We start from the raw sequence: 27,210 nt of genomic DNA, 5'->3' as shown, positions 1-27,210 counted from the left end.
AAAGTGATCGATGGAATTCATGTCCTCAAAGCGTCTCGACAGACGTTACAATATTTGAACAATGATGACGAAAACGGTTTTCTCTGTCGTGTCGAAAATTGTTATGCGCTTATTTTTTTATTTGATTTTGTGTGCAGCATAGATTTGCCGTGCGCAGAGGACGCTTGAGCACTGCGCAATTGCACAGGCGCGCACCTTAGAGGGAACTTTACTTACAGTGTATATATTGTACATATTACATATTGTTATGAAGGTGTCTGTTACTACATTATCTATATACTCGCAGTGTGTATACAAAACATAGTACATATTGTTATGAAAGTGTGTATTATTACATTATATATATACTTTTAGTGTGTATATTGTACATATTACATATTGTTATGAATGTGTCTGTTCCAACATTATATACAGTATATATTTGCAGTGTGTATATTGTACATATTACATATTGTTATGAAGGTGTCTGTTACTATATACTTGCAGTGTGGATATAAAATGTTGGAGGATTTTTAGAAAAAACAAGAAGTGTGTTCTTGTCTCTCATTGTCAACGATAGGCAAAATTCCAGAAAAAGTGCAGTTCCCCCTTTAAATGGCTACACAAATCTCAAAAGTACTCAACAGTACTTTAAAACCCGCAACGCAATGAGACCGTAGTAAATTGAGGTGGGAATCTTTGGGCATCTCACAATTTGATTCTCAATTGAACATGATTCTCCTAATATATTATTTAGTATATAAATTATAATACCTTTACAAAACAGTTTACAGGTTGAAATCAATCTAATCAATCTAATAAAAGCAGAGCAACCCCAACTCTAACCCAATCCCAGTTAGAATATAAATTTACAAAGCAATTATTAAGACATAACAATGCAATTCTAAAAAACACAAATATCTAAAAGTGACAGTTTTAATATATTTATATCAATAACAGTTAAATTATTTTAATCCAAATATGTATTTGTTTTTTTTCTTCTTAAATCAGTTCGACAAATATAAAATGATTTAGAAACCAAATAAATACAATTCGCCATTTGGATGTGAATCTATTTTTTTTGAGCACCCTTAGTAGTTAGTGAACTACCGGTAGTAGTGAGTAAGGGAAAAACATCCACATCTTAGCTTTGTGTTATACAGTAGGTGACAAATCAAGTTGGTGTCATATCTAACAATGGTGTAATATCTCATCCATAAAGATGTGATTTTTAAAATATACCAAGGGCAAATAACGCCAATTTTCTCATCTTTACAGTAAAAACACTTGATTGACTCATATCATTTTAGTCTTCTGTCTTTGCCTACCGTTGACACGATGATAACCAGGAACTCTTGTCCTTGGAATTCCTCCACCGAGCCCACTTTGATGTCCGACAGGCCCGCTTTAGCCAGAAGGATGCGAATCTTTTCACACTGGAGGGCGAAAATTTAAAAACATTACAGTGTGTGGAATGACCTGCAACAAAATGTATGTAAAAATTTAGGGCTGCAACTAACGATTATTTTGATAGTCAATTAGTCAACAATTAGGCGACTAATCAGATAAAGCGTACACATATTTAACGGCTTTAATTTTCAATAGACTTCTAAGTGCATCTTAAGTTATTTTAAGCATGTGCTTATGAACAACAAATATGACTAATTCCTTCATTAATATTTATTTATACTGTAAATGTGCTGCTCATTCAACTGTTGGAAAAATTAAAATGACTAATAAAATATCCATTTAAATGAAAGACAAAGTGCTAAAAAAACAATTAACATTGTCTATGTATTAAAAACTAAAATATCAGAATGAAAAACAAAACACAAAATCTAACTTCTCAAAAAAGAAAAACATTTTGTGATGTTTAAAAAGCTGCACACTGGTATATTGACTATTGATTAACTCTTTGGCAGTTTTAGCACTCTAATAGACTCAATGTGTAGAATTATATATTTGATTAATTATTAAAATGTTGGATATTTAATAGATTGTATGTTTAATCTTATGATACCTCCACATTGGTGCCTGTCAGTCTCTCTGTTCACGCGCGCGGTTCACATTTGTTAGTGTCTTTTTTTTCTGCATTTTAAATTGATGCTGCTTTAAAAGGTACCTGAATTGATTTTGCAAAGTTTAGCTGGCTAACTTTGGCTAAAATGATAGTTTTTTTTCAGACAACTATCTCACTCTTGTTAGCTAGGTAGCAAGGTAGACGATAACACTCTTACCGAGATTGAGACAGCATCCTCCCACCAAATGTCCGACATGTCTTTAAATGCTGGCGGATCACAGATGTACTGCCATAAAAACAAGTTCTGCTTTGCAAATAAGCAAGGTACTTATGTTTTTAACAAGAATAAGCGAGTGACCCACTTCCGGCCAGAAAACCACGAGTGATGACGTCACAACTATTATCGACAAATGTAATTCTCGGCGACAAATTTTATTGTTGACATTTGTCGACTAATCGTTGCAGCCCTAAGGGAAAGTACATGAACCAGAAAAAGCAAAACAATGTGATATTCAACTTGTTTCCTGTAGGGGGCAATGATTCCAATCTCTGAAGCAGCCACAGGTTGGTAGGATTTCTTGGCCAGCTGGCAGCTGTACATCATGGCCTGCACGGCTTCCACTGGGTTGAACCATGACGGGTTGTTACCCTCTCTCATTTCTTTGCCCTGCAGGAGACCATCGATGATAGTGTGCATGTAGGGGCTAAAATCTTAAACAGTGATCATAATACACAAAACAACTCAAACTCAAACTATATTCTCACCCTGACACCATGGAAGAGAAGAGGAAAGCCTTTTTTGGGGAGGGTTTTCCACTTGCAGAGGGAGTCCACTACAGCTTTGGGGGCTTTAACACACAGTTCTCCGTGGTAGAAAAGTTTGGAGGGCATCGTAAGCAAGGCTTCATGAGAGCGGTAGTTGTAGATCAGCTTGGTCACCTGTAAAAAAAGATACTTTCAGATACCATCTTATACTACATCTACACATTCCAAGTGTGAGCGCACCAACCAGCTTTGGGTTGTACCCCCACTCCTGCCTGGCGTAAAGTGGATTGGCCATGAGCCTCTCCAGCATGGACACGCCCAGGCCGAAGGCGGCTGCCACCTTGGACTTTACAATGGGCCCCAGCTGACAGGGGTCTCCGGCCAACACTAGCTGAGCCGGTAGGAAACAGAAAAAAGACAGTACAATATCGTCTATTAATCCAGCAATTACTGACCTGTCCGTCTTCCTCCGAGATTAGGCTGATGGGAATGAGAGACTCTGGTTCGGTGGCCTGGCCTGCTTCATCCAGGAATACATGAGTAAAATGTCCCACTCTGAGAGAGAAAAAAACAAAGACAGCAACACCAATCGAAATGAGACTGAAGTGGGGAGATACTAATCTTTAGAGTAGACCTTACTGTAGGCCTAGATTGAAGAACATGCCAGCGCTGGAGCAGGTGCTCACCACGATGCGGTGAAGGGAGGCCTGACTGATGTCCTCTCCTGCCCTTGAGTACTGTCTCAGCATCTCAGGGATGCACTGTGGGAAAACAAATGACAATCATCTGATAACACCGATGATTACATAGCAACCGCATTGTTGATATTGGTGGCTGGCGGTGTGCTGTAATACCTTCTCTTGCCTGCAGGAAGCATTGATGCGAGCCATACTGGCGGCGTGCAGGAAGCCGCTGTCGTGCAGGCGGATGCAAATGAGGTCGGCCGCACTGTTGGAGGGCGTGCACACCAGAACCCGGCTGCTGGGAAGAAAGTGGTACACCTGCAAGTGGAAACAATGTCACATTCATGTTGACTTCTATTTAATGGAGACACTTGGGTTTTATAACTCAACATTAATAACGTTTTCATTGGTTGTTTCGCTACATATTTTGAACGTTATCTCACATGTACGACATACCCCCCACATCAGGGTTTGAGGTTACTCGAGTGCTGCTGAGATGGGGTTGAACTGGCTGCGATTCATTTGAGGAGAAAAGTGAATTCAAACATGACACTGACATTGAGAGGCAGTGCACGATCCCCATCCTTGGGAAACTGCTTTTCAACATGATAAGAAGTCCAAACACAACTCTAAGAAGACAAGTGTCTTGCTGAGGAAGTGGAAGGTGAAGTCGAGGGAGTGGTCATACCTATATACTGTAAAAACGGTGCATTATGGCCTAATATCGATATTGCAGCCTCTTGTGATTATATTTAGCGCAATACTAAACTCTATATTGCAGCCTCTTGTGATAATATATAGCACAATATATTATTTGGCAACATAAAAACATTTCAAAACAAGTTACAAAGGCTACTAATTTCGCTGCTGATGTATGTGGTAACAATGAGAATAGTTTTTAGAAAATAATGCAAATATAAATAACACAATCTACTGGCTAATTTACTGATTGCTTTCTGTTGAAACATTTTTCTATCTATTTTAAAATATACTAAGCACTTTTATTATTTTGTTGTTTTGCTACTTTACATTAGCTTTAGGTGATACTACACATTTGGTTTGCTGTTAAACTGTACAGTGAGCAGTCTAAAGTATATCTAATCTGTGTTTGTGATCACCTGTAGTATGGCCTCTATGAGCGTAATAGTCTTTCCAGTGCCAGGGGGTCCAAACAGCACATAAGGGGTGGGGCGACACTCTGCAGCCATGATCCTCTTCACTGCGTCCCTCTGAGAAGGGTTGAGGTTAGGATTGAAGAAGTGTCCGAGGCTGGGGATGGGTTTGACTGGCACTGCACCATCTAGCATCAACATTTGGGTTAGGATGCAAACATTGCTTGAGGTGACATTAGTAAATATGTGTACCTTTGGTCTGTGTGGCCTTTGACTTCATGTCAAATGAAATGCTTGCCAACTGTTCATTTTCTTTAGCAGCCGCCTGCTGATACAATTGATCCAACTCAGAAACTACACATCATTTTCATATGTTTTTATTATGGCTGTCAAACGATTAAAATATTTATTTGTGGTAATCGCATTTTGTTTGTAGCTCACTCAAAACTAATCACGATTAATTGCAGATAGATTTGATTTTTCATCATTAGTCAGTGTACACTAGAGAGATCATTTTAAAGTTTTAGCAACATGACTGGACAAATAATTAGCTTCAATAAAATGTGATTTAAAAATTTTGTTTTGAGCTGTTTAAAAAAGCATAAAGGACAAACCTGCTTTTAATGAAAATAAAAATAAAAATAAACAAACACGTGCAGTGCGTTGGTGTCTTGCCAGATTTTGTATTTCTGCTTTAGGAGCACTTGTATTTAGAGAAGGAGCTACACTTCCATGATTAAATACCAGTTTCACGCATTAATAACAAAATGTGGATTGCCACGATCATGCTTTGATTGTTAAAGATGGTTGCTAATGTAATCTGTGATTTTTCTCCCTGAATAAATGCTTCTGATGCTTTGTACATTAAATGTTGTACAAATTAATGGTTGTCATATTGCTGCATGGCAATGTTTTCACCTTCTCTATTTATTAATAAAATGTAATATTCAGCCTGCTAATCATTCTGTAATTGTGGACTTGACCAGAACATGTTATAAAAGAATTTACACAATATTTCAGCCAGCCAAAAATATTCTACTGATGTACTAGCATTTTTTTTTTAGGTTCAAATATCACAGAATAACATTACAAAACATATTTGACAAAGCATTATCATTAGTAACGAAGACATTATTTTGTTATTGTAGTTAAACCAAATGTATAGTGTAGCGCTTTTATTTTGAAGCAGGGAATGTGTGGGGGTTTGAGAAAGTGTCCTGACAGGTTTTAATGTCGGATGGACTTTGCAATAAAAATGTTCCCTTTCGCCTTTCTTGCCTACCGTTTTTACTTTCTGTTGAGCTTTAATATCATCTTACTTAACTAAAGTAGTCACAGTAACAATCTACATTTTATGTTATCACTGCTCCTTTACTGTAATCTAAACACGGAAGTGAAGCACCACCCACCTCTGAACAACGAGCGCAGCAGGCATTTGCTGCAGTGATCTATCGTCTCACGGTGAAAAATGGTCCTTTCTATTTTGGAGAACAACTTGCCATGGCTTTGAACCTGATATTTCCATTATGTAGCCTTTTCTTTCTCCATTTCTGCTCGCTATTTTTCCGCTTGTGGCTCATCACTAACTAGTGAACTGCAGCCAAGTTTCCTCAGCTACACCACGGCCAGGGGATCAAAATTGTGCAAAAATGTGCTTTATCTTCCAGTAAAAAAATGTGTGCAATTATTGAAATCTATAGTTAACGCGTTATCACATGAAATTTGACAGCCCTAGTTTTTATATGTACCTTATTTCCATCCAGTGTATTGCTTGTGTCATCTTCATCTACCCACTTCACTGCCAATAGAGGGGACTGAGGTGTCACTCTGGAGGGGAAGAAAACTACACAACAATGGAAAAACAAGGTTTATTATCATAAAAGTCCATTATAAATAAAAATTCCATCCAGAAAATGTGTACATACAGATGTTTTCCATCACAGAATATAAAGTACTCTTGAACACATATTACTTACTAGTACTGCTGAGTAAAATTTTATATTTCCTCAGAATGAGGATAAAGTTTGACAACAAAACAGCACCCCCTCGTGTTACTTTTGGTGACTTGATCCTTTACGCTTTCATTACATATGAAAACAGAAACAGCAATTATTTAATTAATACATGTTTTTAACATGGGGTGCTAAAAAAATAAATACAAATAAAAAATTCACAATCAAATGGCAATTTTTTTGTATTTTGAGTCTAAATCGATTAATTATTTTCAAAAATCAATTTTGAATTAAAAACTTTAATCTACTATCATTCATAATATTATTAATACTAATGCTTCTAATAAATGATGGTATCGTATTTAATAAGTATTTTATTTGTATGTCTTAATTGCTTTGTAAATTATTAGCTAAACTATTGAAAAGCTGGTATTGGGTTACAGTTGCTCTATTTTCTTTTATTAGCTTGATTAAAATTATGAGATTTTTGTAAATAACATTTCAAAAATACATTTTGAAAAATACGTTTTTAAGGTTGATACTATGCAGGTAAGTCGTTTGTCAGCAGCCAGGAGGAGCTTTTGTAACCTGTAACCTGTTTTGAAAAGGTTTTATTATAATTTATACACAAATATATTACAAGAATCACGCTAAACCAAAAATCAATTATAAATCAATCAATGAGTCACCCCAAAAATCAATCAAATCCGGAGGTCCCTAAAGATTCCCACCTCCAATTAATTCAACCCAATTTTAAAGAACATTCAAATAAAAACAGAATTAAATGATAAAATACACTTGTACTTACTCTCAACAAAAGATTTGGTCTGTTCAACTGCATGGTGACAACGCCTCATAGTCATCCTGGTAATAAAGTGGACAAATGTAGCCACGTTATTAATGATAATGCATACTTCTAATAAACTAATCACAAAGCAGCAACTACATCCATTAAGGCAGTTCTTCTCAAATAGTGGGGCAGGCCCACGTGAGGGTGTGCGGAGGAATGCTTGCATGCACGCTTTCAGTATCATGATTCAAATCCCACTTCGAAAAGCTGTGTACATGCTCATTGTAGCCATACATCCTGACTTCCTCATTGTGATATTAAAAAAAACAAAAAAACAGCACAAATTGTTTAACTCATGTATGTTTTGAAGGCTAAACTGTTTTATGTATTGTGCTCCCGAGTTAATGTTGCTGATCTATTGTAATGTAGAATTACTCAGTTTAATTTTATTTTTCAGTTTCAAATGGTTCAAGTCAGTCAAAAATTTTTTATAGTTTAAGGATTTTTAAATTTTTTATTTCAGGCAACTTTACATGTTTTCGGTTACAGGCTAAAATGTTACAGATATTCTTTGTTGTAAATTAATCTGTATTTTATATATTTTTTTCTTTACTGTTAAAAAGTATACAGTGTTACTAATTACAAGTTACGCTTATAACAATTTTATAGAGAAATTATACTATTAATAATACTCGCAGTGGAGAGTGGTGGGACACAATGTTTTCATCTTCCTGGGGGGTTAACAGAAAATAATTGAGAAGCAAAGACTTTATTCTGTGACCCACTAAATCATGAGTAACTGTGCTCTCTCACCTGTTTAAAGAAAACTCCACATCAAGAGGCTCTCCTAGGTAGCAGCGCTGAAACTCCGAGTTCACTTTCAGACTAACGTCCTCGTCATTGATCTAAGCGTCAAATCAAGGATTATTACACACACCTGAAGGGTGTGTATGTTGTGTTTCTTTACCTCAACAACACAGCTAACGCACTCCACGACCATGCCGTTGCTCTGTTGCATTTTCAATACGATTCTGTCGCCTGTAAAAGTGGAAACATCTTGTGTCAACACATTGCAGTAAAAATACAGTATCTTTGCTCTGGAGAGATGACTGGCCTATATTGAGATAGGGCCTCCCCTCTGCTAAGCCAAGGACCTCTAGGTGAAGGTAGAGTGCTCCCTTCCTGAGCAGAGAACCATGGACAGTGAATTCTTCCAGCTCCTTCTCAGCATTAAGCTCCTCCAGCCACAAAAGGGTGGAGAAACGGGCCTGTGCATTGGATGCTGACAGCACCTGCACACACGCGCACACAATAAAAAGTACTTCTTATGTAAATAATCACTGGAACCCCACCTCACCTCTCCTAAGCATGGCCGAACTACTAGGACATCTTTTTGTGCAGCCACGCAGTGTCTCAATGACTGTGGCACATTGTAGGAAGGTAGGAAACATGGCAATCGGCGTTTGGAAAGTCTGGAGAAGGGAAAGTAAATCACAAATATCAGGTGGCATGACTCAAGTCTGGTACACAGGTAGGGATGGGAATCTAAAAGTAGTTTTTTGTTGAAAACCGGCTCCCGGTGTTTCGATCCCTGGGAATTTTTGCCACGCACGGCGCCGTTCAGCAGCACCGACGTTAAGAGTTATTCACGAGAAAAGAAGACAAGGCAACTTGCAGTACTTGCAAAGTGAATACTGCATCAAATTGAGAAAATACTACCAAAACATTAGCACACACAGCAAATGATAACGTTGAATGAATGAGGAGTTTTTGATCCCCTCAGAGTCATTGGAGAATTACCACCAGCAGCAAGTAGTCTGCTGTTAATACTGCAGGTGACTAATAAACTAACACAGCCTACCATGTTAAAGGGGAACTGCCCCTTTTTTTTTTTTTTTTCTTTTTTTTTTACATGTCGCCTATCGTTTACAATCCTTATGAGAGACAAGAAGACAAGAGTTTTTTGGTTTTTTTTAGCATTCTAATACGTAAAAATCGTTTCGTTCTTGATGACTGGCAATGCAGCTAATGGGAGCAATCCATCCTACCGCTAAATCATTTTAAAATGCATCCAAAAAACGCCAACAATATTTAATTTACGTTCCGTAACCTGTATAATAACCAACCTGTAGCAAAATAGTTATTGGAAGAGCTAACACTGAAGAACTATTTTTCTAGCATAGTAAGAAATCGTCTTGGGACGGCATGCTAAGGCATTAGCCGTAAGATAGCTACGGAGAGAGATAAGATAGCTTTTGCGTCAGCAGCTGAATCGCTCTTGAGTTTGTAATACTCAACACAATGCCATAGGACTGAAAAACATGATCATATTACAGCATCTGTGAAGTATTACTTCATGTTTTGTTTGTACACAGCTAGCTTGACAGTGTATGTAGTTGTAATAACAGGCATGACGTGTTGCATGTATCATGATCAATAGTAAAGTGATTCACTGGATGGACAGTTGTCTGTTCGGTCCAATTGGCCAGGGAAGTTATTTCAAGTTGACTTACGCTAAGCGCGCCATTTACAGTATGTCTGAATAGCTTGACTCCAACTTTTGCGTTTATGCCCACAAGTCACGCCGATCTCACTCTCGGCTTTCGTCTGCTCCAATGTTTCACCCTCCCTTCATGCGCGCTTCCATAAGCAGAAGTTCATCCTCCGTATATTCAGCTTCAAAAAGATAAGGTTGCGAATCCTCATTTGTCCAAAAATAGTCGTCTTCGTTGTCTGTTACCAAGTCTGCCATGATTACAACACATTTGTTTCAGGAAGAAGAAAAACACATTTGTCACAGGTGTCTGTTACTACATTATATATAGACTTTCAGTGTGTATATACAATGTTGATGGAGGGTTTTAAAGTTGTTTTGGATGGTGGAAATTTATAAAACGATCCTGCCTTCTTTTATACTACCTCAAAACAAGCTATTTAGAATTCGTCCCATTTGTGACCTTTTCCACATTGGTGACGTCAACGGATATCTCCATATATGGTAAAGACTTACACAAATAGCTTTGCATGAGTCTGCCATTGTAGCCTGACGTTGTAGTAAGTAAGTTCCTTCTTTTTTGCTATCCTCTTGTTGTAGAGCAGACTGGCTCCTTCAAGCCAGGGGTGCAATGATTTGTCGACAATAACATTTGTCGCCGACAACTAAATTTGGCAAAATAGTCGTGACGTCTTTACTTGTGTTTTTCCATAGGGACGCAAGTCAGCACAGCCACTCGCATCAACATTGCTGGTGAAAACATGCTTAGTGTGGGAATATTTCTCCCTATTCTTGTTAAAAAATATGAACACCTTGCTCATTTTGCAAGGCAGATCTTGTTTTTATAACACTATCTGTGATACAGGAGCATTTAAAGCGGTGGAATGTTGGACATCTGAAGGATGCGGTCTTAACTCTGTAGGATTGTTAGCTTTTACCTTGCTAGCTGGCTAACAAACGCAAGACGAAGTTGTGTGAAAAATGTATTTAACTATTATTTTAGCCAAAATCCACCAGATAAACTTTGTTTGAATCAATTAAAGTACTTTTTAAAGGAGCGTTTTAAACAAACGTCAATCGCACAGAACAAACATTAGGCACCAATGCGCTGATATCATAAGGTTAAACATACAATCTATTAAAGAGCTAAATTGTAAAAAATTATAAATGATACAATTATATGCATTAAGTCTATTAGAGGGCTAAAAATGCCATGAGGTATTCAATAATCAATAACATATTAGTGTGCCGCTTTTTATTAAACACATCACTAAATGCTTGTTTCTTTTTGAGCAAGTTAGTTTTGTTGTTTTCTCATTTGCAGTTATTCCTGCTCTTCTGTCCTTTTTTTTTCACATGAAAAAAAATGGTCCTTACTTTTAAGTGAACACAATTTTAATAGTTACTTAAATTTTTGTACATTAATGAGCAGCATAGTTAAAGTATAAATACATATGAATAAGTTAGTCATCTTTGTTAGTGAGCACATTGCTAAAAATATCTCAAGTTGAATGATTTAAAAGTTGATTGCTAAATTAGAGCTCCTGAATATGTGTACGCTTTATAATCTGACAAGTCGACTAATCGTTAAGATAGTCGATGACTAGTCGACTATCAAAATAGTCGTTAGTTGCAGCCTTACTACATGCACATGCATTGTCCACTGTTACCATTTCTAATACAAAGTATAGTATAGTTTCTACTTATATCTGCAAGAAGACTCCATATGGAAGCTCTAAAAACTTCAACAGGTGGGGAGAGGACGCAGTCAAAGTGGTCTTCTTAAATAGGACCGTCCACAAAATGGCGCATCCTTAAAGTACCAGTAGAGGGGAAAAACTTGACATTTGATGCTTATTTGTGTTTTAATTGTATCCATTAAACCATATCCAATTGTATTTACAATCCATAAAGTATGTTAAAATACCATCTAAACTGACCATATTATTAGATCAGTTATTAGATCAGGAAATACACAAAAATTGGAAAAATGCGTTCATCATTCACAATCCTTACGAAAGACAAGAACCCATATGCTTGGCTTTTTTATGCATTCAAAATAAAAAATAAATAGCTAACGATTGATACAAAAGATGGAGGGTCCTCTCATTATACTCTCTAAAAACATCCAGAAACTGCCAACAATATTCCATTTACATGTCGTGACCTGAAAATGAACCAAATATGAGTGATATTGTTATTATAAGCGCCAGCGTAGACACTATTTTAGTGGCGCATTGATAGCTGTGAGCTAATGCTAGCTTACGCTGCAGTTGTTGACACACAGTAAGATGGCGGCTGCTTCAGCTTGGTCTCAAACTTTCAAAAATTTAATTCTAGATTATAATTCATGCATCTATCACCTGCTAGTAGACAAATGTGGCCATGGACCGACAGGCTGGTCGACTTTCACGTCCCCAAGTTGGTGAAAAAACACAAAAAGACGCTTGTTGCAGCAACTTTAAAATTTTTTTTTTTAACCCTTTGTGAGGACTGTGATCGAATCTTCATCTAAACAGAATTATGTGAGCGTGTCGTCGGTCGGCATCCCAGCGAGAGTGGATATTTTACAGTAATTGTTTTTATTCTGGTTTGTTATTGTTAGTTTGTATGTTTAGCGCCTAGAAATGCCGCGGATGCTAATGTCATAGTGAAACTGCATTCAGGTAGAAGTCGGCTTTCTAAAACTTACTGCTCATTCTCTTTGTGTTCGGGCAAAGTAATAGTTGTTGGCTCTCACAAAGTCTGCTTGATTAGCATTGTTGCTGATCCTTGGTTCCTAGCACGACTTTCCGCAATCACATGACTGGCATCCTCTATATCTTGCAAAATGGCTCGGGAATCTCTGTGAGATGAATACTATTTTGATCTTATCTATTTATTCGCAAACTTTGGATTCTGTTGGTGTCTTAATCAGATATATATGATAATAGCTTCAATATACAGGCAACTTGTTTTCCCACTCTACTGCTACTTTTAAAGGGGAACTGCACTTTATTGGAATTTTGCCTATCGTTCACAATCATTGTGAGAGACAAGAAGACAAGTTTTGTGCTTTTTTTGCATTCTAACATGTAAAAATTGTCTCATTCTAGGTGGCTAGCAATGTAGCTAATGAAAGCAATTAATTCTACCTAGGGCTGGGCGATATACTCGATATATTGCGGGTTTGTCTCTGTGCGATATAGAAAATGACTATATCGTGATATTTGAGTATACGTTCTCACGCAGTTGCTTTTAGCTGCGGGGCATTAAACTGCATGCGTTTCTCACTCTTTCCTGTCTCTCCTTCTCACAGACACTTTAAAACAAGCGCACCATCTTACATACGTCACATACTGTCACATGAGCAACGTCACACGCTCCCGCGGAGCGAGAGGTAGCGACATGGTAATGTAACAAACTGTTCAAGATGTTCCAAGTTACCGGAGTGTGTTAGGTTAGGAGGAGGAGTTTTATCCCTCCAGAGTTGCCGTAGGGCTGTGACGTAGGGTGTGTTGTTGTGGAAGGAGGTGTGTGAAAGATAACATTAAAGAGGCGGTGGCTACCGAACCTGCTCTTATGTCTCCCGTTTATTATTTTATTATATAAGTACATTGTATAGGCGAACCCAGGACACTCGGCTACATTGGTGGCAGCGGTGGGATTTTAACCGCTGTGTTGGAAAAAAAAAAACAGAAGAAAGTGTTATACGGGACTCATGAGTTTTTCAGTTAGATGCACGTGTATAGTTAGCTGCTAAGCTTCCCGGCTATTTTGCGGACATGTGGTGTGGTGACGAAGACCCTTTTAAGCCCGGCAAGGCGCTGTGTTTGACAGACACTCACACGGCATGAATGTCAAAGTGGACTTACCCGCTCCCTTCACCGGCGACGGTAGCCAGAGTTTTCTCAGCTGGACGAGGCAGTTGGAAGTAGCCGTTAGCGCGACGGCGGGAGCCGGCTGCAGCTGCAATGAGGAGCTGGTGAGGATTCTCCCGACTCGTCTCAATACGTCAGCTTTTCTGCTGTGGGACAGTCTTCCGGATGGGACTAAATCAGACTATGCTGCAGTTAAAGAGAGACTGGGGGCAGCTTTTGGACAGAGACAATTAATGGACCGCTTCCGGGCCAGCCTATCGGCTCGTGTGCGTGCTCCAGGGGAGAGCTTGGAGGTGTTTGCTGCAGACGTGAGCCGGCTGGTCACGGAGGCGTTCACGGATTATGGAGCCATCGCACAGAGAGAGGAGAAGTTTTGGCGCTTTCTGGCCGGTCTAGACCCGGCGTTGAAGGCCAAGTGTCTCGAGCTGGGAGCGCCGGACCTGGAGGAGGCTCTGCAAGTAGCGGAGCGATGTGAGAATGCCAGAGTGGCTCTACAGAGAGAGTGCATGGGTACCTACACTATAGTGGGCCCCTCTGTGCAGTCTGTGTCGGCGTCTGACAGCCTCCAGAGAGCCGTTGAGAAATTAACAGAGGAGATGTATGCCATGAAAGTGGGAATAAAAGAGATGTATGAGGAAAATCAGAGACTGAAAGCGTGCAGCATGGACATGAGGGGACAGAGGCCCCGTTCGTCTTTGGGGGACACTGTAGCTGTAACTGCGGAGAGAGAGGATGCCAGCTGAGATTCAACAGAAAGGGACACCGTGGCTGCTCCCCCGATCGGGACCAGTTCCCGTCCCACGGGGGCTTCCCGTCACGGGGTAATTGCTCGGACCCCACGGGAGTGCCCCCCGCCACTAGGCTGCCGGGAGGCAGGAGCCCTAGTCCAGGCTGGCGAGCCCACGTGAAGAGGCGTGCATTTTCTGCCTCAGGAGCGGAACACGGACGTCAACCATCAGGGAAACGGTCAGTAGCTGGTGTTGTGCCCCAAACACCAGCCACTCGGACTGAGGGCCCCTTATGCCAAGACTTTTCCAATGACGCTACTAGCATCCAACTTCTTTTGTAAGGGGTGTGGTTGAAGGTACAGAGGTTTCCATGTTAGTCGATTCAGGGGCCACTGTGTCACTAATTAGTGCTGATTTCCTAATGTCAGTCTGAGAAACAGACCCCTGAAAAAGAACTATGTTGATACCCGTGCAGTGAATGGACAGATGCTGGATGCACTGGGTACTATTGAAGTCACCTTCCGTTTGGGCCCTACATGCTGGCAGCACACCTTCTATGTACTGAGAGAACCCACCCAGTGTGTCCTGCTCGGACTGGATTTTCTAAGCAGGAATCGTGCATTACTGGACTTAAGAAGGGGTGTTTTACAGTTATGGGACGTTACTGTCCCCCTGCTCTGGGATCAGGAATTAATCCCACAATGTTGTAACGTGTCTCTGGCTGATGTCAGGATCATACCCCCGTTAAGCGAGACTTTAGTGCCGGTGGACATTCTCTTGCCTGCGGGGACGGGCCGACTTATCACAAACTTTGAGGGTTATCTGGAGCCTAACATTCCGGAAACAACAGGACTAGTAGTGGCCCATTCAGTGAACACTGTGAGGGGCGGGGTGACTCTGGTCCGCATTCTCAATCCTACAGGGGAGGCCGTGGAACTTAAGCGGGGGCTGCACCTGGGGGAATTTTACCCAGTGGCAGAAAGTGACATTTTAATACCCCCACGTGCCCCTATCTGTAATACAGCCACTGCAGGTCTTATCTCCTTGGAGGAGTCGCCTATCTCCGCGGAGCAAAGAGCTGAGCTGGCTGGACTGCTACAGGAGTTCATGGATGTGTTTAACGTGTCAGGGAAAAACACGGGCAAGTGCACCCAAGTCAAACATCAAATCCGAACTGGAAACCACAACCCCATCAAGCAACGCGCTTACCGTGCATCTCCTGAAAAACGCGCGGAGATTGAACGTCAGGTGGTTGAGTTGCTGGCTGATGGAGTGGTGGAAGAGAGCTTGGGCATCCCCTGTGGTGCTGGTGAGGAAGAAAGGGGGACAATGGAGGTTCTGCATCGACTATCGTCGGCTCAATGCAGTGACAATTAAAGACTCACACCCCCTCCCCTGAGTGGATGATAGCCTGGACGCACTAGCTGGTTCAGTCTGGTTCAGCACACTTGACTTTTCAAATGGCTACTGGCAGGTCGAGGTAGCTGAGGAGGACCGAGAGAAAACAGCGTTCACTACCGGCAGAGGCTTGTATCAGTGGCGGGCCATGCCTATGGGTCTGACTAACTCTCCGGCCACCTTTCAGCGCATGATAGAGCTCATCCTGAGGGGTCTGCCTTGGCACATTTGCATGGTGTACTTGGACGATATATTTATAGCCGTACATTCGAGGACCACCTTGTACACCTGGAGGAAGTCCTGTCCAGAATTCGGTTAGCGGGTCTAAAGCTAAATCCCCGAAAGTGTCACTTTGCCCGGGACCACGTGGTATTTCTCGGCCTTGTAGTCTCTAGATGTGGTCTCCTGCCCGACCCAAGAAACACTGATAAGGTGAGAACATGGCCAACCCCCCGTACCCCCTCAGAGGTCAGGGCCTTTGTGGGCCTGTGCTCCTATTATAGGAGATTTGTGCGAGATTTCTCACAACATGCTGCGCCACTGAATCACCTGGCAGGGAAAAATGTGCCCTTTGAATGGTCAGCTGACTGCGATGCTGCTTTCACTCACCTCAAGCAAGTACTCACCTCCTCACCAGTTGTTACACTGCCAAACTTTTCACTTCCTTTTAAAGTGTACACAGACGCTTCTAAAGACGCTGTTGGAGCAGTGCTGGCCCAGGAGGATGGTGGTCTGGAGAGAGTAGTAGCCTACGCCAGCCAGGCCCTCACACACATACAGAAAAGGTGGTCTACATTTGACAGAGAACTATGGGCTGTAGTGTGGGCGGTGCGTGAGTTCAAACATTATGTGGGGATGTCGGCGTTCTCCATAATAACTGATCATCGCCCTCTGTTGGGTCTCAGACACATGGCTATTGATAATGACCCCACCGGACGAAGAAGCAGGTGGGTGCTGGAGCTGTATCCGTTCGACTGGACTATGGTGCACAAAGACGGCTCCCGCCATGAAAACGCTGACGCACTGTCCCGTCGGCCGGCGACTCCTGATCCCGTGGAGCTAGGCACTACAACAGCAGGACTGCCAACTGTGGCTTCCGTGGGGGCATTGGATAGCTGTCCGTCCGCAGACGGAGAAGAGGCAGACATGGCTTCTCGATATTCTCTCTGTGGTGCTGAGGGAGAGTTGCAGTCACTACAGCGTCAGGACACAGACATTTGTACAGTGCTGGCTTGGCTGGAACGGGGCGTTCCCCTTCGGCCTCGCATACTCCCACGCGGGTCTTCCGCCGGTGTAAGAAATTTATGGACCGGCTGTCGGTTAAGGAGGGATTGTTGTGTCGTACATCACCGCCTGCGACCATGGGAGAGCCGCAAATTTAAGTTGTGGTTCCCGCCTCCATGGTGCCGGAGCTTCTACAACAGTTACATGGGGGGCCGGCCGCTGCCCATTTTTCCGCAGAACGTGTGTGGGAAAGGGCCTGGCAATCTTACCACTGGCCCTTCATGCTGAGAGACATCAGACGGTGGTGTGAGCAGTGCAGAGCGTGTCAGACCCGCCGGCGCCCGGTCCCCGGGCCAAGGGCTCCTATGGGGGATCCCAGGTTCGTCGCCTCCTCCAGAGGGTGGCCATGGACATTCTGGAGTTGCCCTTAACGTCCCGGGGGAACAGATATGTTCTTGTGGTGGAGGACGACTTCACTAAGTTTGTCACATTGTATGCACTGCCCAACCAAACAGCTCACACTGTCGCTCGCTGTTTGAGGACTATGTGTTGGTGTATGGTGTCCCCGAAATCCTGCATAGCGATCAGGGTCGCCAGTTCGAAGCGGAAGTCATCCAGAGACTGTGCCAGTTAAAAGACACGCACCACTGCCTATAACCCCAAGTCTGATGGCATGGTGGAGCGTCATAATCGGACTTTGATTGACCAGTTAGCTAAAATGTTGATTTCTCACGGGGGTGAGTGGGACACATATGAGGCAGGTCACCTTTGCATACAACACATCTAAACACGCCAGCACCCGGTTCACCCCCTTTTACCTCATGCACGGGCGTCAGGCCCGGGTTCCTGCAGAGACACTGCTGCCCTCTAGTGTCCTGGACTCCCGGGGCTCTGGCATCCTGACGGACTATGTTTCAGCTATGGCTGAACGGCTGGAGTCGGCCTTCAGTGCAGCCAGGCTTAATTCAGTGGAGGCTCATGAGAGACAGAAAATGAATTATGATGAGAAGTGCTGTCATCGGGCCCACAAAGAAGGCGCGTTGGTGTGGCTGAATAACCCCACTGAAAGCCGTACTAAACTGGCGCCGCACTGGAAGGGCCCGTACAGAGTGATGCAGGTGCTGGTCTCTGGAGGGGAAGCGGGCTTGACATACCGCATCATCGACCCTCTGGACTTGATGGAGCGAGCCCAAGAAGTGCATCATGACAGACTGAAGCCGTGCACGTTGCCTTTGCCGGCGCAGGAGGTGCCTTCCTCTCCCTTCCCACTTGGGAGCTTCACTACTGTGGAGGCTTCACCGCCTCCCCAGGTCCCACAGTGCGGGGAGTTGGACAATGGACTGTGGGGGGATTCTTTAGGGCTTAGGCCCGGATTATCTCGCAGGCGACCTCCTTCGCATCTGCAAGATTTTTGCATGTTTTGAGGGGCCAGTGTTCTAGCCTATGCAATACTGTTGATCAGATAAAAATATTGATTTGTTATTCGTGCATTAAGATTGTGAATTTATTTTCTTCTCTGCTCTATTTCCCCTTGTTTGTTACCTATTTTGTTTGTGACGAAACGGGGACGTTTCTAATTGAGGGGGGGACGTATGTAACAAACTGTTCAGGATGTTCCAAGTTACCGGAGTGTGTTAAGTAAGGAGGAGGAGTTTTATCCCTCCAGAGTTGCCGTAGGGCTGTGACGTAGGGTGTGTTGTTGTGGAAGGAGGTGTGTGAAGGATAACATTAAAGAGGCGGTGGCTACCGAACCAGCTCTTATGTCTCCCGTTTATTATTTTATTACATAAGTACATTGTATAGGCGAACCCAGGACACTCGGCTACAGTAACATTAGCTGTGATGCTAACAGCTAACGGTGAGGTTTGAGTGGTAATACGAGAGAAAGAAGGTGCGAATCTGGTAACAAATGGAGGAATAATTAATTCCCAAGAAAAACCGCACGGGGTCCATCGTCTGACGGTGGTTTGGCTTCAAGCGGGAATATGTCTTTACATCGTGTCAACATCTCCGTTCGGTGCCACACCAACTAAATGCCGAAGCAACTATTTCCACATCAGCACTGTAGGACATATACTATTTGCCCGTATGTGGGCTCTGTACTGAGGATGTCGTTGTGGCTTGTGCAGCCCTTTGAGACACTTGTGATTTAGGGCTATAAAAATAAAATATTATATTGATTAATAAATATTGATTGATTGATTGATATGCAGCTCATTTTTATGTGACACTTATTGAAATATCTTGTGTGTCATCATGCACAAAAGTGCACTAATAGCTTGTTTTAAAATGTCTCGGACAATCTTGCACTTTAATAATAATAATAATAATGGATTAGATTTATATAGCGCTTTTCTAGACACTCAAAGCGCTTCACAGAGAAGTGAGAACCCATCATTCATTTTTACAACTCATTCATTCATCATTCATTCTCCGGTGTGAGCGGCACCGGGGGCAAGGGTGAAGTGTCCTGCCCAAGGACACAACGGCAGCGATTTTTTGGATGGTAAGAGGCGGGGAGCGAACCTGCAACCCTCAGGTTTCTGGCAAGGCCGCTCTACCCACTACGCCATGCCGCCCCTTTCTGTTTTGGAAATGACATGAATGTTTGTGCCACTGCTTAATAACTGTTTAATAAATACAGTTTTGCTAAATTGACTTAGTTGTGATTTCCCTCTCTGCATGAAAGTTTAAAATGAGCATATGTTAATGCAGTATGAACAAAAATGTTTTAATGTAGACAAATAGAATCATTATACTGCTGTGATTATATGTATCAAGTGTTCATTCAAGGCTAAGGCAAAATATTGAGATATATATCGTGTATCGCGATATGGCCTAAAAATAGAGATATTAAAATAAGGCCATATCGCCCAGCCCTAATTCTACCTCTAAATCACTTTAAAAATGCATTCAAAAAACATAACCAATACTTTATTGGTTCAGTGACCTGTAAAATAACCAAACTGTAGTGACATTGTTATTGTAAGAGCGAACACTGAGGAACTCTTTTTCTCTCGTAGTAACACATCGGCGTGCTACGGTATTAGCCGTAAAAGCTATCAAACAATCAATGTTTATTTATATAGCCCTAAATCACAAGTGTCTCAAAGGGCTGCACAAGCCACAACGACATCCTCGGTACAGAGCCCACATACGGGCAAGGAAAAACTCACCCCAGTGGGACGTCGATGTGAATGACTATGAAAAGCTAACTATGGAAATAGACAAGCTAGCTTCTATGACAACACAAGTCTGTAATGCACAACACTGCGATACAACACCTATCTGTACTGACTGAAAAACATGATCATATAACATTATCTGTAAAGTATTATTTCATCTTTTGTTTGTACACAGCCAGCCAGTGTATGTACTGTAGTTGTAATAATACACATTATGTGCTGTGTGTATCATAATCAATATTAAAATGTAACTAACTCAATGGACAGTTGTCTCCTTGGTCCAGCTGACAGAGGACGTTTTTTCTGGTTTATTTGGGGTAAGCATGTCATTTATGTCGAGATAGTTTGTCTCCAAAGTCAACATTTTGCAGCATCGAATCGCGTTCACCTCACTTTATCAGCTTCAGTCTGCTCCAATGTCTCACTCTTCTTTTGTGCTCGCTTCTAGAAGTGCTCTGTTCTTTCATGTTAAAAAAGATAGGAGGTTGTAAATCTTCTTTGTTTATTACCAAGTCTGCCATGATTAAAACAACACATCTGTTGCTAGAAATCGGACATGTGCTGCTATGGAAATGGAAATTAATGCGCGGAAGAAGTCAGTTGATTAAAATGATCAAACTACGGTAAATATTGAACATAATATATTGTATGAATGTGTCTGTTATATAGTATATATATATAGACTGACGGAGGGTTTTGAAGTTGTCTTAGAGGGCTTTGAAAGCTGCAACGGTGACTCCCATTAGCCGCATCTTCCAAGCATTTTATATCATTTTTAAAATCCAAATAAAAGAAAAAAAAGACGTGTGTTCTTGTCTCTCATAATGATTGTGAACGATAGGCAAAATTCCAAAAAAAGTGCAGTGCACCTTTAAGAGGTCAGAAAGCAGCTGGAAACATTGAAACAAGCATAATCTATGCAAACATTTGAGCAAAGAACCACCATTGCATGTTATGTAGACCACAAGGAAGTGTTTCAAATGTAGAAAAAAATCGTAATATGACCCCTTTAAAACTTGCTATAGTTAACTGTAAATGTTTCACATGTATCACACAACGAGACAGCGTCTGACTGGCTCCGTCAGTTTGCACGCCTCTTTTCTGTCTAAGGTGTTCTCCACAGCTGTATACACTGTGATTAGTCAGGTGTTTGATTCATTATTGACTGATGTTAATCAACTACTGAAAGAAGTAATAAATCACTAACTTACATAAGTGTGTTTCAGAAAATTAGAATATTGTACAAGAGTTCAATTTACACTAAGAGACCAATTAAAGGCTCATTGTTTGACTTTCTTTGCACTGTGTGACCTCACTGTCATCAGAGCTTCTCTGTAATTGTGACGTGTACAACAACACAATCAGCTTAATTGGATGATAACAATACACAATAGTGTGCAACAGTGGGCAGGGTTATTGTCACGCGAATACCTGAATATATCCGTAGGAGCAGTTAAAGTGATCACATGAGAAGGGGTAGCTGGAAGTGGAACATGTTTGGCATTCGCAGGATTGTAGGGCGCTGAGGGACACAAAAGTCTCTCTTCTTCACTGCACACCGTGACCTCCAGGCGCCTCCCGATGATGAAAGAGGAGAAGTGCAGCAACAGCAGCTCGTCACAGCTTCCCAGGCTCCTGAGCAAAATTCCCACACACGGAATTTAGCTGCGCACGCGACAATCACTCGTAAGACTGTTTTTATGTGATGCGGCAGCATGCCCAGACTTGGGCGAAGCCAAAAAAAACCCCTTCCACTTTAATCTATTCAATTCAGTGTTGTCATCAAATTGGTTTTAAACTTACTTACTTTGCTTGGCACGCCACTGCAATAGACAGACGCTCTCCTGGAGGAATATCCACCTCTCGTTCTTCTTTCCTCACACCAGGGGAAACATATGCTTCCTTGCTATCGGTCTCATCTGCATGATGGCCTTGCTCTTCTGCAGGATCCTCAGAGGACCCTGACCTGGGCTGGCCTTCGCGTCCCGTCTTGACTGTACTGAAAAAAAACTGTTCTTCCGAGTCCCAACCGGCAAAGTCGCAGGTCTTGAGCCGGTGTGTCTCTGAGCCTTTGTTCCTATTCAGAAAGCAGAGGGAGGATAAAAGTCCACTTGGTTCCCACACATTTCCCAATGTTTCCATGACCTATCAAGGACTCGTAAAAACAACTTCTTGATGATCTTTCCACACTTATAAGTACATAAGCAGAAATGTACTTACTGTAAGTAGAATACTTTTACTGGCATTAAAAGACATACGGGCATTTTCTTTGATGATTTATAATTGTGGTTACAACGCCATTTGTTCGCTTACTGTATCCATAGCACCAGCTGCCGGCGCTCGCCCCTCATCAAATCTCCAAACTGGCCATAGGTAGATACATCCAGCCCTCCTTTATTCTCTAACAAACTCTCCATTTCAGTCATGGACATCTGTGTCGGGTCTGACTTCAAACTGCAACCAAAAGAAGCAAGAAAAACTCATCAAATACATCTACAGTTGCACAAAGATGTCATGCGTTGTGCTTTCCCTTTGTCTTTTTAGCAACTCCTACTCCAATAATCAGAGGTGTGGACTCGAGTCACATGACTTGGACTCGAGTCAGACTCGAGTCATAAATTTGATGACTTTACACTCGACTTGACAAAATGTAAAGGGACTTGCAACTCTGACTTATAGACTTTAACATCAATGACTTGTGACTTCACTTGGACTTGAGCCTTTTGACTTGACATGACTTGCTACTTTCCCCAAAACCCAAAGATTAAAAAGTTATTCAGGAGCGCTCCGTATCTTTCATTTTGTACTTGTGTGTCTATCAGCGTGTTGTGTCTGTCAGCGTGTGTGCTGTCAGTACAATAGCCAATCAAATTAGATCTACGTTGTTTTCATCCCACAGCATTCATCCAATCAAATTGCAGGAAAACCAACAAAGAAGAATTGTCAAACAACGAGCCAGTGAGGAAAAATTATGCCAAAGTTGGTTTCGTACGGGTATAAAAACTACGACTTGGTCAACAAAAAACGAATTGCCGTATGCAAAACATGCAGTTCGAATATTACAGACGGAGACGCAACAACTTCCAACTTCGTTCAACATTTGAAGATGCACAAAGAAGGGTACGTTTTGAATGTAAGCTAACGTTTATTGGCTAAGTAACGTAACTTTTATTTGCTGTGTAGTTAAATCAGTGAGGCTGTAAACTCACTGCTAACGTTATAACCATAGACATCTTATACAGTAAGTAGATGCAGCATGGAGTGCTACTGCCTACTGGCGCTGACGAGACACGGGGCCGCCATCTTGGAGTGGTGATCCGCTCCACTCAGTGCAATTCATTTGGCAGGAACAATTAACTGTCAGCGCATTTAATTAATCTTACCTCACTGAATAATACTGATTTTCACGCGTTTTTTTGTCATACTTGTAGCTATGATAAAGGACACATGTTTTGACGTGTTTTATTATTCATAGTTTGCTTAACAGTAATAGAATATTCTTATATGCTATAAGTGACCAGACGTCCGAGATCAAAACTGGGAATATAATCCCAGAGAAGGGGGAAAAAACGGTCAGCTATTTTTAAATTGAAGAAACAATATGATTAGGTTATATATACATGCGTATATCCTACATAAACAATGTATCAATACATTAGATATCTATATATTTTATAGGCTGTATCTCTGTTGCTGCAGCAGCAGAGAGTTTATTCTGTTTTGACACTTTGTATTGATATTTTGTATTACATTCTTCGCTTAAATGATAATGTTTACAGTGATTATTTTATATGTATTTTTTATGTATGTCGGATAAAAGCGACCGAGTTTGACTGTGGAGGTACACACTCCCCTGAACAACCAGCAGAGGGCACTGCAGCCAGAGCAGTCTGGGTCACAGACATGGTCAGACACTGGCGAGCCATTCAGAGGCACACTAGTGAGGGTCATATTACGTCATGACTTTGCCATATTAGAAAAATGAATGAATTAATTAATGAAATAAGTTTATTTCGGTCATATAATCAGCCATTTTGTGTGATCAGTTTAACAGTACAGATTATACATATTTAACAATTATACATATTTACACACAAAAATAATATAAAAAGAATCACCGAAAAAGGAATAGGCTGAAGCCAAGGCTTATATTTGCCTATTCTCTACATTAACTGAAAATTAGATTACCTGGAACATCAATGTTCAAAAAATCAATGGGATGAAACTGTTACTATATTTTATATTTTTCTATTATTTCACCTTTCAATGCTTTCTCAAACCTTAACAAAGAACTACATGCTTTAACTACATCTTTTAAATTACGTTTTTTTTATGACAGGGGATGCAAAACAATAACAGTGCAATACTTTTTCACAACATGGTCACTACTGCCTAGTTTCTGTTATATTTTTATTCTCCTGTTATATTTTTATTCTCATTGTTGCTTTTTATTTTTATTGTAATACTTTTCTATTTTGTTTCCATTTATACCCCCATTATTTACTTTTTAAATTATATCTCAATTCTGTACACTGCTGCTGGAATTTTAATTTTCCTGAGGGAACTCTCCTGAAGTAATCAATAAAGTACTATCTATCTATCTATCTATCTATCTATCTATCTATCTATCTATCTATCTATCTATGTCTTCAACTCACCACTGAGCTTGTTCCATCATTTAACTCCTAAAACTGAAATACATTTGTATTTTATATTCGTTCTTACTTTACCTATTTCAAAAATCATTATCCCCGTGAATTATAGTTTTCTCCTCTTAATTTAAATAACCAAAGAATACAAGCTGGAAGGCTGTTCTTTACTCGAAACATAATTTTCATTGTTTTTAAAAAACACAATATCTGAAACTTTTAACACATTAGAACTTATAAATAATGGATTGGTAAGTTCATAGTAGCACGCTTTGTGCATTATTCTAATTACCCTTTTTTGAAGTTTAATTATTGGGTCTATGTTAGTTTTATAAACATTTCCCCAAACTTCAACACAATATGTGAAATATGAAAAAATAAAAAAATAATATAACATGCAGACATTTCTTATTCAGCATGTGTCTTACTTTATAAAGAATAGCAATGGATTTGGATATTTTTCCCTTTATATATTCTATGTGCGGTTTCCAACATAATTTATGATGAATTATTATTCCCAAGAATTTAGTTTCATATACTTAATTTAAATTTTGCTTCAAAATTTCTCCTTGCATCACTAAACACCATAAATGTAGTTTTCATTTAATGATAACTTATTAATATCAAACCATTTTCTTAGCTGAAGCAACTCAACCTCTATTATCCTCAACACTTCCTTCAAGTCTTCTCCTGAACAATATACATTCAGTGTTTCCCACACATTCATTTATTTGTGGCGGCCCGCCACGAAAGAATTAAGGCCGCCACAAATTTTTTTTTTTTTTTGTCCCGTCCAGCTTCTCAGGCAAATCATATAGTTGATGTAGATGCCCATATTGTAGGATCAAGATTTTTGGAGCTCTTTATTCAGTGGATCAGATGTTTGATGAAGCTTTGTGTCTATCTACCACCACTACTGTTTTCTGTTTATTTGTTACCGACTGTGGCAAGACACCTCTGCCTCTGTTTCACTTTATGTTGCTGGTGAATAATATGGTTGTAGTAGTAGGCTAAAGTTAAATTATTTAGTATGCACTAATTAAAGGGGCAGAGCTTTAAGAGACATTTTAACTTTTATATTTTTATAAGATATATTTTTTGTAAAAACCACAATTAATAAATATATTTCAGTGAATAACTTATTGTTCAAATCTGTATATAAATATGTACATAAAGTGTTGTAATTATATTGTAAAATGGATGGATGGATGTATTGACGTTTAAAACAAAACTGTTATTAATTAGTAAGTATACATTTTTTGAGCTTTTTTAGAGAAAATCATATCATTGTAGTAAATTATGCAAATTACTTGATGATGTCATGGTGACCACGCCCATAGCCACGCCCCCACCGCCACAGGTATCTTGGCAGTTTATGGGAAACACTGACATTTGTATCATCTGCAAACATAAAACTTTTCAATTTATTAGATACTGAACAAAAATCATTTAAATAAAGTATAAATAACTTGGGTCCCAATACCGAGCCTTGTGGAACCCCACAAGTTACTCTTCTTGGCTGTGATTTAGTCTTACTATTTTCCACATATTGAGATCTATTACTTAAATAACTACTTAACCAATGTTGTGAAACACCTCTTATGCCAGTTTTCCAATTTTTGCAGAAGTAAGGAATGATCGATTGTGTCAAAAGCTTTACATAAGTCAAAAAGTGTGTTGCTTTTTTTCTATTGCTGTAGCTATGTTTTCTACAAAGTCCATCACTGCTAGGGATGTCGATCGATTACTCCTGAACCCAACCTGATGGTCATTCAGTAGCTCATGTTTGTCAATGAACTTATCAAGTCTATTTACAAATAATTCCTCAATAATTTTTGCAAATTGAGGTAGTAGAGACAAAGGTCTATAATTTGAGACCGTATGTTTATCACCATTTTTATAAATCGGAATAACTTCAGCGATTTTCATTTTGTCATAAAAAGTTCCAGTTAATAAAGATTTATTACATACATAAGTAAACGGTTTCAGGACACAATCCATCACTTCTTTAACAAGTGACATATCCACGTTGTTACCATCGACAGATTTTTTGTTCTTAAACTTTCTTACCACTTCTAACACATCACTTTCACAAACTCCACCAAGAAACATAGATTTTTTTTATGTCAGATACACGCTCTAACTTTTTGTCATCATTCATATTAAAATTAATATTTTTTGCCAGATTTGGGCCAACATTCACAAAAAACGTATTGAATTCCTCAGCTATTTCTTCTATACTTTCAATAATTGAGTTGTCATCTTTTACCAAATATGCTGTAAAATGCTTTTTGCTAGATGTTTTAATCATAGTATTAAGCACAAGACCGCACTGTCTTTGAACCCAGAATGAAATCTTCTAAGTCATGGT

General features: G+C 40.4%; 1 protein-coding gene across 6 annotated transcripts in view; it reads right to left on the bottom strand.

Annotated features, from left to right (window-relative positions):
• Positions 1–27,210, bottom strand: part of mov10l1 (Mov10 like RNA helicase 1) — an 83,286-nt gene that overhangs the window by 10,186 nt on the left and 45,890 nt on the right. For 4 of the 6 annotated variants that reach the window (XM_062035884.1, XM_062035887.1, XM_062035886.1 and 1 more), the window contains 18 exons: positions 22,504–22,644; positions 21,998–22,267; positions 21,622–21,825; positions 8,659–8,773; positions 8,416–8,593; positions 8,269–8,339; positions 8,115–8,206; positions 7,320–7,375; positions 6,308–6,402; positions 4,812–4,887; positions 4,566–4,747; positions 3,619–3,765; positions 3,404–3,525; positions 3,220–3,319; positions 3,009–3,155; positions 2,765–2,938; positions 2,517–2,666; positions 1,308–1,415 (listed from right to left, as the gene is read on the bottom strand). In XM_062035884.1, the coding sequence (XP_061891868.1) occupies positions 1,308–1,415; positions 2,517–2,666; positions 2,765–2,938; positions 3,009–3,155; positions 3,220–3,319; positions 3,404–3,525; positions 3,619–3,765; positions 4,566–4,747; positions 4,812–4,887; positions 6,308–6,402; positions 7,320–7,375; positions 8,115–8,206; positions 8,269–8,339; positions 8,416–8,593; positions 8,659–8,773; positions 21,622–21,825; positions 21,998–22,267; positions 22,504–22,644 (2,428 nt within the window). Of the gene's footprint in view, positions 1–1,307; positions 1,418–2,516; positions 2,667–2,764; positions 2,939–3,008; positions 3,156–3,219; positions 3,320–3,403; positions 3,526–3,618; positions 3,766–4,565; positions 4,748–4,811; positions 4,888–6,307; positions 6,403–7,319; positions 7,376–8,114; positions 8,207–8,268; positions 8,340–8,415; positions 8,594–8,658; positions 8,774–21,621; positions 21,826–21,997; positions 22,268–22,503; positions 22,645–27,210 lie in introns of those variants that run through there. The other 2 variants (XM_062035885.1, XM_062035888.1) reach the window with 2 other exon arrangements.

This window comes from Entelurus aequoreus, linkage group LG24 (genome assembly GCF_033978785.1).
Source record: "Entelurus aequoreus isolate RoL-2023_Sb linkage group LG24, RoL_Eaeq_v1.1, whole genome shotgun sequence".
NCBI classification, from domain to species: Eukaryota; Metazoa; Chordata; class Actinopteri; order Syngnathiformes; family Syngnathidae; genus Entelurus; species Entelurus aequoreus.
Note: the sequence above shows the minus strand (reverse complement) of the source record. Positions and strands in the feature narration are given on the sequence as shown.